This window comes from Bombyx mandarina, chromosome 26 (assembly GCF_030267445.1).
Source record: "Bombyx mandarina strain Sakado chromosome 26, ASM3026744v2".
Lineage (NCBI taxonomy): Eukaryota > Metazoa > Arthropoda > Insecta > Lepidoptera > Bombycidae > Bombyx > Bombyx mandarina.
This window is the reverse complement of record NC_143232.1, coordinates 1,466,412-1,479,812: the sequence shown is the minus strand read 5'-3', so window position 1 is coordinate 1,479,812 and position 13,401 is coordinate 1,466,412. Positions and strand designations below refer to the sequence as shown.

Here is a 13,401-nt window from a genome sequence, read left to right as displayed (position 1 = left end):
ACATACTTTTTTGGGATCTCCTAAAAAGCCACCATGTTGCTGAGACTATATTTCATCCAATATCATTTCATTTCATTTAATTTCATCCGATTTGATTAATGGCTTAAATTAATGAACTTCATTTCATTTTGGTCCATATAATTTTTCATAAAACAGTAAATACAAAAGATTAGACTGTATGGTATGATATCTTCGCTTTACCAGCTAAAAAAACGGAACCACTACCACAGTCAGTGTCATTGTCAAATCCGAATCATCAAAATTTGTTTTGTTTATGTGTCATGTTGTTGTAGTCACAGCTTTTTAAAAGTTATTCATAAAAAATGTGCGATATAAATGATAATCCTATAAAATTAAGCGTAAGATGGAATGGTAAAGAATTTGAAATACCGGAACTGTCGCCATCGGATTCCGTCGCGATGTTGAAAATCGCTATAGAAAATGCCACGGGCGTACGGCCGGACAGACAAAAGTTGCTAAACGTAAAGTTTGAAGGTACTTTATTTATCCTTTTTTTGTAACTCAACAAAACCGTTTTGTTAACCATAATTCTCTACAGCTAGATGGTTAAATATCTCTAAATTGTTATATAATAAAGCAGTCCAGTTTCTTTGCATAAATTAAAGTTTCTAATAGTATCTGTAATAAATTCAAGTAATCAAAATTCATAACAAAGTTTAATGCTTGGCTCTGCCCCTGGCATTGCTGAAGTCCATGGGCGACGGTAACCACTCCCCATCAGGTGGGCCGTATGCTCGTCTGCCTACAAGGGCAATAACAAAAAAAAATGCTTACAACTTTACTCTTTACAAACAAAATAATGTAGATCATGAAAGTATCGTAACATAAGTATTAATTAAAATAAAATATGTTTGCAAAATCATAACATTGTATTTGTATGTGGAAAGACTGGATCATAGTCTATGTATCAAATATAAATGTTACAGAGGTATATGAATAAAAATTAGTAGTTTTTGCCACTGTCAATGATAGCACTGTGTAAACACTTGTACCAAGTTTGAGTCTCATAATCAAATACATAGTCATGCTGTAATATTTGCTACCCTAGCCCTCAAAGGTGTTGCTTTATGGTAGAAACGGGATGGTGTTAGAAACAGGCTCTAAATTTACAAGGCTAATATGAATGATGATAATGATTTATCTGTTATTCACAAAAAATCATCTTGGTGTACAGGTAAAGTAGCAACAGACAATTGTACACTGGCCGATCTAAATCTCAAGCCTAATTTGAAAATTATGATGATGGGTTCATTAGAAGAGGCCATAGTGGGTGCAAGGACCAAACCAGAAGTGGACGATGTTGTTAATGACTTGGACATTGAAGAGGAAGAAGTTGATGTTGAGAATCAGGAGGTATACCAAATTTACCTTAAATGTAATAATACTATTCTATATTAAGCTATAGCTGCAGTTTGGGTATAATTTCAGCATGTTCATGAATGTATGAATGTTCAAGTGATATTTTAGTTGGAGACTTGGCTATGCTTACTGTAATAGAATAGTGTTAATATTTGTATGCTTATCGTTTGTTCGATCATGGTAATTCTCTGGGACTGGTGGTAGGGTGTATTGTAAGCTCACACAAATATGTGACAAGTGGTAATGAGTTCTAGCTTGAAGTGTGGTAGAACCGTTAGAGATACATACAATTAAGACTACAACCGTAAGTCTAAAGATGAGGGTGGCAATGTGATGTATGTGCAATTTACACAGAATGTTGGCTATTTTAGCCATTTATGTAATAGAAGAAACTGAACTGATTCTAACTGTACTTCTTTTTCCTATTTTATATCCATGTAGCTATAGTTCAATTTATTCTAGCTGTTATCAGTAGATATTTCGGTAAATATTTAATTACTTGTTTTCAAATCAAGTTTTGAAATGATGATGATCAGTTGATTTTATTAGTTAAAAATGGACATCCTTTTTGTATTGTATAGGTATAAGTATTGTAAAAGAGAATCTCACAATTTTATTTATCACGAAGCATCTCTAGTTCTTATGAGATTGTGTGGGCAGATGAGAAAATGCTGTGTATAAATGGTTGATTGGCAATGTTCATGCGAATTTTCGAAAAATTCAGCTGAGTGTACGAAAAATCTAGTGTACAAAATTGGGAGGCTATAAAACCATTCATTATGCATTACCACACACAGCCATTTTAAACATTGGCTTAATAATATAACAACAGCTTCTAGTTATGACTATATAACGACATATATAAATAAATGCTTAAACTTTTCAGGTGTATATAGCAAAAATTAATAAACGCATACGTGATTACAAAATCAATATACTGAACGAACCTCGTCCTGGGAAGAAACTACTAGTGCTAGATATTGATTATACGCTCTTTGATCACAGATCTGTAGCTGAAACCGGTATGAACATTATGTATTTTAATTATTGCACCTGTCAAACTTGCACTGAGTGACCATAGTTAGCTAGAAACAAGCTGGTGATTTTTTTTTGTTAATTAAAACTACTTTCACAGCTTAACCTCAAATTTCCATGGTCACGGGCATCTGAGTCGTCTATTATCTGTGCATTTGGACAAAAAAAATTATTGATATGTCAATACAGATTGATTTGAATATAATCGTCTCCTTCAAAGAATACGGTTCAAAACCTGCATTAAATAAAGGTTAATAATTAACCTGTTATTTATCTAAGATGTCGTTCCGAAGAGTTTTGTGACTGCCAATGGAATACAAAGTCAATAATTCGTTTTTCTGATTTACCAATCATTGTCCAAAAGTCAGATTGCCGGCTTTGATAATGGTCAACTCATCTGTAGTCTGTCTGTCAAAACTGTTGACTATTTGTAACATTGGCAATAATAATCTATATATTAATACGTGAAGCAAAAACTTTGTATCCCTTTTTACGAAAATTGCGCGGACGGAGGAGTATGAAATTTTTCACACTTATAGAGAATATAGAGAAGAAGTGCACAATGCTAATATTTTTTTAAATAATGCATAAAAGATACATTAAATCAATAAAGAAAACATTACACACACTACATACCATGTATTTGACGCACACACGCATGCATATTAATTATTGTCAAACTTTTGTTCTTGGCGTCTGTTGTCAAATTGAGAATAGATTAAATATTGTTTGTCTTTGTTAATATTTTTTATAGTGTAGTCTTGGCGAAATTTGTGATTATAGAAGTATAAAATACAATCATAATAGTGTACAAACTTACAATTCCAATTAATTATAGTCGAATTCGGGATCTCTAGTAATAATAATTAAGCGAAACCAGATTCAATGAAACCTGACTCAAAAAAACTGAATAAAATACATACAAATATTTGTATTTAGCTTTGCAAATCAATATTGATTTTAATTTATTTTCCTATTGTATATTCTAATTTTTTTGACTTTGTAAACAATGTTCTTGTTCATATACAAGTTCTCATAAAAGACTTTAGGTACAATAGCCAAGGTCTCCTTTGTGTACTAGCAAACCTAATTACTTTATTTATATTCTTTTAGGATACGAACTAATGCGACCGTTCCTCCATGTGTTTCTGACATCGGCATACGAGGATTATGACATTGTGATTTGGTCAGCAACCGGGATGAAATGGATCGAAGAGAAGATGAAACTCCTCGGAGTAACCGGTCATCCAGATTACAAGATCATGTTTTATCTAGATTATCTCGCGATGATAACAGTTCATACCGCAAAATATGGCACTATTGATGTGAGTAAAGAACTAAATAACAATATGTATCTACAGTATCTACATATATGCATACATGTATAACGCATATAATACATCCGTTTATTTATGTAGTCTAAATTTTTTTTCCTTAGTTATTCACCAGTAGCCTAAGGGGCTATTCCAGCTACGCCCGGAGGTAGGTGAGCTCACGGGCTCCACCTGGGAGAATTTGCTAACACTAGCCCTAGCAAGAGTAGTGCTTCGCAGAATCTACCACTGGATGGGGGGTAGTCTCAACAAATGGCCATATTACTTAAACATCGCCCAGCTCCATTTGCATTTGAATGCGCGCGGGGCTTTTTTTTTTTTTCGTACCTTTGCTGATAGCTTTGAGAGGCTATATCAGCTTCGCCCTAACATGTAGGTGAGCTCACGGGGCTCAAACCGGAGTGTTGCTAACACTGGCCCTGGCAAGAGCAGTGCTTCGCAGAATCTACCACCGGATCGGAAACGCGACCCACTGAGAAGATCCAGCGAGAAACTCAGTAGGCTAGTCTACAAACAGCAATAGCTATACGTTTTGGTGGCAACCGGAGTGTCTCAGTGTGATGATAGCAGCTCACAAATAGATCAGATTCATTTAAATACCCAGAATGTCCATTCGCTTAGCCATTTGTGTAGCTTCCACTTTTCAGTAAACTATAAGACTATCTTACCCATAAAACCTTGAAGCTTGAAAACTCGATTGCATACTAAACATAACCCTTTGAGTAGTGCCTGAATTGAAATTGAATGAATTTCTCGTATAAGGGTGGTGAGGTAGGAAATTTCGGTTGAACATCATACTTGGGAAAGCATAAAGTGTCCCCATCGTTTGTACTACATACAACTTTGTTTTAATATCAAATCATTTCTATTTTTTTTTATTGCATAGATGGGTGGATGAACTCATAGCCCACCTGATGTTAAGTGGTTACCGGGTCCATAGACAAGGTAAATGCCGCCACCAACCTTGCGAAATGAGTTCTAAGGCCTCTAAATTTGTTAAGTACTTTTTTCATGTAAGAATTATTTGCAACAATGATTCATAATTCAGTAGTAGGTTTGTCTGATGCAGACTTGAAGGTTCCCATTGGATCTTTCGCAGTCTCAGGAAATTGAAAACAATAAAAGCGAAGTTCGAATGAATAACCGAACTGACAAAAGCCAGTCATTAATTTGACTCAAACAAATAAATTAAAATTACATTGCCTTTATTGTCCATTGCCTATTTAATGTATTTGTTCTGTTATAGGTCAAACCTCTAGGCGTGATCTGGGGAAAATACCCCCAGTACAGTTCGAAAAACACAATAATGTTCGACGACATACGAAGGAACTTCATTATGAACCCAAAGAGTGGCCTCAAAATTAGGCCGTTCAGGCAAGCGCACCTTAACCGGGACAAAGACCGGGAGTTGCTCTACCTATCGACTTACCTCAAGGATATCGCACAGAACTGCGAGGATTTTGACCAGCTGAACCACAAGAAGTGGGAGAAATACAAGCCCGATAGAAAACTCCAGGCGGGCAGTAAAAGGAAAGCGGAAGATTCGCCCTCCAAGCCGAGGGAATGACGGTAGTTTGATGTTTTTTTTTTAGTGTGGATTTTACGTTCTAAGGTTGGGAGGTGTTTTAGCCTGTATTTTTTTTTTTATTGGCGAACTTTCAAATGTCAAACTGGCCAGTGGTTCGTTTAGTGTTTTATGAATATCATATGTACCGGGTGTAACGGAATCGTTCTCTACAAACGTCACCTTAAATTCGTGATACATGGCGAGCAAATGATATTAGTGTTTTTTTTTTTAGTGCCAAGTATCATCCTCGAGCTGTCTTCGTTATGAGGAGAAGATTCTTTACATCCGGTATTTTAAACTTTGCCTTTTATACCTCGATACGACTTCATGAATAATAGCAATAGTTGAAACGGTAGCTTAGCGTTTCCTCAGAAGGGGCGGGGGATCCTGTCGTGTAGAGTACTTAGCCTCATTCTGCCGCGAACCAGTGATGCGTTCAGGTTTGAACAGCTTTATTCAATGCAACTGAAATTTCGGCTTCATATCTTGAGCTGGATGGCGGAATTCAGGTTGTGATTTGTATAAGCTTCGGTGACCTCTAAGCCGTGAGCCATCTAACCAGCTACAGAAATAACAAGAGTTTTCATTACCACGAAATACCTGTGATCCATAACCTTCTCGCAATTTAAGCACAAAAACAAAGTAATAATTGTTGTAAGTGTTAGCTTTTCTACAAATTAACTGATCTCAAACAGCCTTGAAGGATTTGACGAGGAGCCCTTCTCACCAAACATCACGTTTCTAAACTATATATCATGTCTAATATAATCTATACTACCACTAATTCTATTCTAACTTACTATATATTTGTAATATAATCTATGCTAGTAAAAAATAATTGTAACTTCAACATTTTCTCATGCATTTTTACTCAGATCATGCAACTTGACAAATATGTGTGTCAGTGTCACAGGTGTAGACATTTCTTAAACGAGAGAGACAAACTATATTCTGACATTTTCTTTTTCAATTCCAATGAAAGAACTGCCGTTTCTAATTTAGTATAATGCTATTCGAATGATATTAGACTTAAATAAGCATTTAATGCGATTGTATAATTTATAAACGAATAAAGATACTTTTTTTTTGTAATGCTTCATTTTATTTTTATTCCGCCTGCGAAACTGTACAATCGCCAGTGAAACCGCGGAACTGGTTTTTAATGAATGGCATTCCAAGTTTATGCTTACACTATGCGGGCTGGCTTTGACAGATATAATAAATGTCGGTAATGCTTAATTATGTTTTATGAAAGTTATGTTCCGCCTGTCACGAGGTGACTTCCCACGATGTCCTTCGTTCAAAAACTTATAAGTACATTATAATTTGTCGTTTTGAACCTCACGCGCAAGGAAGCGTTTGCAAGTCTACAGAAGTGGCGGGGAACAATCGCTCAATACCCACTAGCGTTAGGGCTAGAAAATAATAGAATCGCAAAGTTTTACGCGATTTTGTTGCTTTGTTTGATTAGTGTGAGTTTTTTAACGTTCTCGATAGCGTAAAAGTTAACGTTGGAACAGCGCCCCTAGCGGCAAACGTAGGCCAACTCCATACAAAATTGAGTTAACTTTTACGCTATCGAGAACGTTAAAAAACTCACTAAGCTCACTGGAAAGTCAATCTTATCCAGCAATCTGATAGTTTATTGTGGGGTGTACACAAATTTTAGCAAAAAAGAAAAGCAACTCCAACAAACAAACAACAAGCTTTTACTGACTCGGTGGTGCAGTAATAAGCGGCCCTGATTGTTGCGCCGTCGATCGTGGATTCTATTCCCGCATCAAACATTCGTATGATAAACAGGATTAATTGTTGTGTTTATTATCTATGTTTTTTTTTATTGCCCTTGTAGGCAGACGAGCATACGGCCCACCTGATGGTGAGTGGTTACCGTCGCCCATGGACTTCAGCAATGCCAGGGGCAGAGCCAAGCCGCTGCCTACAAATGTATACATACATTGAAACGTATATAAATATGTATCTCACGCTCTGATACACATAACATATCCTACCCTAATTAGGGACCGGCAGCTGTATCACGTATTTCGCAGACAATTAGCAGAAGACAAATATTGTGCAAATATTGCTGTCAACTGTCCATTTCGTATTACGGACTTACAACAAAAAAGCAGATCGCGGACCATCACTAGTGCTGCCTCTGCAGAGCGATTTGTGAAACTTTAGTGCATTCTTTTCCATACAACTAACAACAACTGCCCTAAAGTCGGTATTACGGATGCTTTTGTTTGCCACACAACAGCAGATATTTAGCAATTTCGTTTGTCAAATTTGCGACACCTTTTGTTTCTGGTGCTGAATTGTTGCTAACTATCTGCAAGTGTAAAATTTGTGAAATTAAATTATTTTAACTTGATTTAGGTAAGTGTAATTGGTTTAGATCTTTATTTGTGTTTGTGTTTTCCATAGTATTAACATTAAATACCACGCTGGGCAATTTAAGTACATTAATAATGTTGAGGTTATAAAGTTTATTTTTTACAAATTAATATTTCTTCTAGGTATGTACTATGGACAGAGCCCAAATATGAAATAATGGGGCTTTGGAGTCTAAGGAAATTAGGTCGGATACATACGAATCAGTGCGTTTGCGACGCTGTCTTCGGGATCAAGCCTGACCCCTTAATCTATCGGAAAATTTGTTCAGAACACATTACAGAATTTCGAAACATCAATATTTACAATTGTGCTCTGAATTAAAGCCGTTAATAACCTAGATCATCAAGACGAACAAGAATAGAAAGTAAAATGCAAGGTACTTATATATATTCAATTTAACATTATAATATATTATGTGTAAATAATGAAGAAAATAAAAGATTCACAAAATCTTGTCTTCAAAAGTAGCATTGTTTTTTTGATTTCAGATTTATTCTTAACTAAATGTTTTAAATAACTTGTTTATACAGGTGTTAACAGCATTGCAAAATTTCATACCAGAAACCTGTGAGAATGAGCTTTTTGCATTTTGAGTTAAACTGTAGTAAATCCAATAGGGAAGTGGCTATGGCATTAAACAATCTTCCAGTTTTATTGAAACATTAAAAGTTTCTGCAAACAGTACAATGGGTCACAAGTTATTATAAATGGGTAAGTTAAATAATTGTCTTATAGTATAGAGCACAAGAGTTCCACTGATTTTACAATTTCCACGAGTCAATCATATAATAATATATCAGTTATATTCTTGAACAGCTATATTTAGCTATATATAGCTAGCTATATTTTAAACAGAGTTCTGAGAAATGTTAAGTTCTGGTGAAACTGGAAGGGCCTTCAGGCCACCATTAATCTTTCCTACATAGTTTTTTTTTAATTCAAAATTTGTCTTATTTTTATAGTACATAGATATTTGAACAATAATAATTTTGTGATTGAAAACATAATATAATAGTAAATAAATTTCTTTTCATTATAGGTTTTACAATAAATTTGGCTTTCCTGGGGTTTCGGGGTGTATAGATGGCACTCATTTGCACTTATCAGATCTTCTGTATATGAAGAAAGGTTTTAGAACCGCAAGCATTATCATTTCAAGAATGTGCAAATAGTAAGTATTTTGCTGAAGCCTATCATTCACAATAACAAACATTTGATAGTACTTATCTAAAGAATAAAATTTTTCAGATATGTGATAGTGATCTTAACATTTTTAGTATTGATGCAACATTTCATGATACATTTGTCTGGCTTATCACAACTGAATATGCCTATGCAGGACCTGCACCATAATAGTGAAAAAGTTTGGTTTTTAGGCAAGTAAGACATCATGAGCTCTGTCTCAGTAACCTGACTACAAAATAATACTCAATCTAAAAGTATATTTAAAACTGGGAAGGCAGTTAATATATAGTACTATAGTAATGTTTATTGTCATACCAGGAACACTGTTGACCATTGTGAGTATTGAAAGGCAGTTGGAGATGCTTGTTGGTACATAGAGTACTGCATTATGATCATCATATGATGGCCAAGACCATAATTGTTAGCTTGTATTGCATAACATGGCAAACACACATGGGTTTCCAGTGCCCCAACTCTCTGACGAAGATGCTGAAATTGATGTTTCTTATCAAATTCATAACATTGTATTTTTTGGGAGAGAAGAGGAAACACAGCACTTAGCACCATGTCAACATTCAAGGGTGGTTCAATTGGATTGTGGAGAACAGACATTAAATTTAGTCTCAACCTCTGTATTCTAGTAATTTTATGTAGATATTTTTAAAACTGCTGTTCTTAATTATGTGAACTGAGAGGGCAAGAATAGCCTAATTATTTCTGCCTATAATTTTTTAATTGTGCTTAGTGGAAATATACATATTTCCTTAACATTTTTGTGTTTATAGTAAAGGATGGATTCATAACTATTTGAAAGCAAAATTGTGAGGTTGTTTTATTAAGACAATGTTTTAATCTGTCGTGCTCAATTTGTTCTGTATCATTTTATCTTTATGTTAACCCCGTTTGTATGTTGTGTTGTTATATATATTATTGTATATACTGCTGTTTTAAATAATCGAATAGAATGAATAACAAATCGACTAGTAATTCATAATTCTTCTAGATTTTGTTGGATACTTACATGAATATTACTTACAAAATGAAAAACATAATTCATAATTTAGACAAAATGTTGATCAACCACCACTGATTTTTGTTCATTGTGATAATAATAATAATATAAATATTTAACTGGTCCCGTGATAAGTTCGTAAAGAACTTGTGTTACAGGCACCGGATAACGGAAATAAATGTAGGATTTTTATTATACACATACACATACATATATTTAATATACATCCATAATCCTGGAAAATACATTTATATTTATCATACAAATATCTTCCCTTGGCGGAATTCGAACCCGCGACCCCCTTGTGTAGCGACCATGTCACTTACCACTACACCAGACGGCCGTCAGATAAGTTTGATAATAATTTTTTTTGTGTAATTTTGTTTTATTTGAATAATAATTCTTAAATTAGAAAATCGTAGTTTGTTTGTAATACATGTCCAACTTCTTGCCGCATGAAATTGAAGCCACAATTGAAATATAATATCGACTGCCGATAACTTCAAAGAAACATAACTGAACTTGGGGCCGAGGTAAGTAGGATGATAGCAAGGTGATAGCTCTATAACCCTATAGACTAGAAGCAGAACATGCCGAATACTGTGAGTACAAAATATACAATGAAGCTAAATACTGGTATTCTACTGGTGGTAGGACCACTTGTGAGTCCGCACGAGTAGGTACAACCACTCCGCCTATTTCTACCGTGAAGCTGTAATGCGTTTCGTTTTGAAGGGTAGAGCAGCCGTTGTAACTATACTGAGACCTTAGAACTTATATCTCAAGGTGGGTGGCGCATTTACGTTGTAGATGTCTATGGGCTCCAGTAACCACTTAACACCAGGTGGGCTGTAAGTTCGTCCACCCATCTTAGCAATAAAAAAATAAATAGTCATTTTGAAATGCTAAGTTGAGAGTAGTTTTATTAGCGTAAAATATACTCATTAGTGTCATAAAATTTACTGTAGTACCAGCCTAAAGTAAAACGTATATATTTGGATTTGCTTGACTATGGTAACAAGCGCTATTTCGTTTTTATGGTAATATAAACTATTATGGACTCGGCTAAAATTAAAACAAAATTGAACTTATTATTTTAAACAAGGTTTTTGCCGATATTGGTCAATTCCTTGAATTTTTTTATATATCTCAGCTGGAAGATGTGCGACCTCTGCCTGCGTACGAGCAGCCTCTGCTGAAATGAAAGCTGCATGAGCCAGTGGTTCGCCTTAGTTTCCATTTTCTCCTCTTTCTACAACTACAGCTCACGATGTGTCTACTCTTCTTTGTTGTCCGCTGTAGTCTAGATAATATAATGATTGATTAACATTCTTACTGCCGTGAGTGAGTGCAAAGAGTACCTGGTTAATGAATAAAAATAACTTACTAAATATCGGCCTGATATTTGCAATGAAGCTTCTCTTAAGATGGCTTCGTCGACGAAAAACTGGGCTAATTATAAAAATAAATATTTATTTATTGTCTTAAAATATTAGATTCATTTGTTTAAAAATAATATAGAACATTAAGTTAATGTCTGACATGCAGTTTCCTATTCACGTCATATTGCCCATGACCTTGGGTGAACATTATTATGAATAGTCTGCACAGCTTTTATTTCCCTTCAAGCTGTGAAAGACTGCACTATATTTCTGGTATTCAAATCAAAGCCTACTCTTGCCAAGTCAAACAAATCCACTATCTATTACTTGATAAAGAATAGCAGCATCTCGCCTAGAATATCATCGACTGGTTGTTCTAGCGTTGTCGGCCTCATGTCGGCGTAAGATGGATCTGTTGTACACTCTATTATTGATAAAACCATAAAACTAACTCATTTATTCTAGAATTTACTATTTAATTTGAAATCTTACTGAACCAGTGCTAGAATCCCGCAGGCAGATATCAATAAATCCAATGAAACACGTATTTGACATATATACATGGAAGACTTCCATGATTAAGGATTCATTCATCTTTTATTTAAAATCAAATTAGCAAATATTCTGAAATCGTTGGTGGTAGGGCGTTTGATTAACCCGCAAGACCACCATTCCGCCCATTTCTACCGCGAAGCAGTAATGCGTTGCAATTTGAAGAATGGGGCAGCCGTTTTGGTATACAGTTGAAACTCAGACCTCGTTTCTAAAAATGGGGGCGGCATTCACGTTGTGAGGTCTATACCACTTAACACTAGATGGGTTGTGAGCTTATGTACTTACTTAATTGATAATGAAATTAATAAATTAGGCTATAATTTTGATCCATTCTTTTTTAAAATAGGTTCGTAACGTAAACAACTATCTGATTACAAATTATCAAACGATTACAAAAAAAAATGTTATCAGTGTTTGACATGACACAATTACATTTTTATAGCTATTATTCAAAATAAAGCAAAAATTATTATTAGATCACTTATTTTTAGTAACGCTTCATCCAAAAGAACAGAATTAGCAGCTCTCACTTGGCATTTCAAACGTGAATTCCACTTAAACATTTTGAAATGTTTATATGTAACGCGCTTTTATAAATTCATTTGCCGGTTTGTTCAGCAAAAAAAAAAAGTTATGTGGCTTTTTAGTGCCAATTATTGCTACCCGATTGCGACTGGCGCTAGTTGTATGACAGAAAACTGCAGTAAGCGGTAAGCGAACAATCGCGGTACGTGATACGAAATAATTTGACGTTTTGCGATCGGTCGCGACGCGTCTGCACAACATCTGCAAAATTGTGGCTGTCGCAAATTTTTACGTGATCAGGGGGCGGGTGACCGTGCGTCATTTGTTCCAAGTTCTTTATTGTATAATTATAACAAAATTAGAATATTATTCATGTATAATTAAAATCAATTAAATATGCATTAATAAAATTAACTCCGAAACTACTGGTGAGATCTTGATTAATTTAAATGTAGATGAGAAGCACCAGTTTTTTAATTAAAAAAGAATCCTCAAAATCGGTTCACTAAGAAAAAAGTTCTGAAGTAGCACGCATAAAAACGATCGAACTGATAACATTCTCCTTTTTTTGAAAAGTCTGTTAAAAGAGCACTTTTCTCCTGCTCCGTTGAACGCAACCGAGGTTCCTCCTCCTACCCACCCAGACACAAAAATACCTAAAAAATCAAACTGCTGCGTCACCTCTGTCAGACACTAAAGAAACATTCGATCTATATCATTTTCATGACTTAAAAACTTAATTGGAGAACTTAACATCTATCCGATAATTTGATGTAATAAAGTATGAATCGCGAAGTATAAAATTACAAATTTCAAACAGATTTCTTCTTCTGAGTCGGTCTCTTCATTTCTAAAGGTCGTGTCTAATTTGAAATGTTGACCAATCGATGCACAATGCTTCCCCACGTGTCCCTGTCCTCGGCAGTCTTTATAGCCTCAAACACATATACCTACATATATCTAATACAGGTTCATTTCGTTGTTTGCAATGTCTTAGTTACCATAGAAATGCGGCGTTTAGGTATAGTT

General features: G+C 34.9%; 1 protein-coding gene and 2 long non-coding RNA genes across 3 annotated transcripts; 2 read left to right on the top strand and 1 right to left on the bottom strand.

Moving 5' to 3' along the window:
* The first annotated feature begins 231 nt into the window (after nucleotides 1–231).
* Ublcp1 (Ubiquitin-like domain-containing C-terminal domain phosphatase 1) lies at nucleotides 232–6,408 on the top strand. Its single transcript, XM_028187788.2, has 6 exons — nucleotides 232–495; nucleotides 1,196–1,374; nucleotides 2,267–2,402; nucleotides 3,529–3,740; nucleotides 4,996–5,318; nucleotides 5,549–6,408. The coding sequence occupies exons 1-5, from the start codon at nucleotides 324–326 to the stop codon at nucleotides 5,314–5,316; spliced, it is 1,020 nt and encodes a 339-aa protein (XP_028043589.2). The 5' UTR covers nucleotides 232–323; the 3' UTR covers nucleotides 5,317–5,318; nucleotides 5,549–6,408.
* A 626-nt stretch (nucleotides 6,409–7,034) lies between these two features.
* LOC149499754 (uncharacterized) lies at nucleotides 7,035–10,326 on the top strand. The gene is made up of 5 exons (XR_016325495.1): nucleotides 7,035–7,695; nucleotides 7,836–8,089; nucleotides 8,244–8,424; nucleotides 8,753–8,884; nucleotides 8,962–10,326. It is a non-coding gene; the product is annotated as an uncharacterized LOC149499754 (long non-coding RNA).
* LOC149499753 (uncharacterized) lies at nucleotides 10,112–12,667 on the bottom strand. Its single transcript, XR_016325496.1, has 2 exons — nucleotides 11,298–12,667; nucleotides 10,112–11,213 (listed from the first exon to the last, which is right to left on the bottom strand). It is a non-coding gene; the product is annotated as an uncharacterized LOC149499753 (long non-coding RNA).
* Between the last annotated feature and the right edge of the window lie 734 nt (nucleotides 12,668–13,401).

Coding starts and splice junctions, on each gene's coding strand:
- Ublcp1 (XM_028187788.2), top strand. CDS start 324: ATGTGCGATATAAATGATAATCCTATAAAATTAAGCGTAAGATGGAAT. Junction 496..1,195: donor GCTAAACGTAAAGTTTGAAG/GTACTTTATTTA, acceptor CTTGGTGTACAG/GTAAAGTAGCAACAGACAAT. Junction 1,375..2,266: donor TTGATGTTGAGAATCAGGAG/GTATACCAAATT, acceptor TAAACTTTTCAG/GTGTATATAGCAAAAATTAA.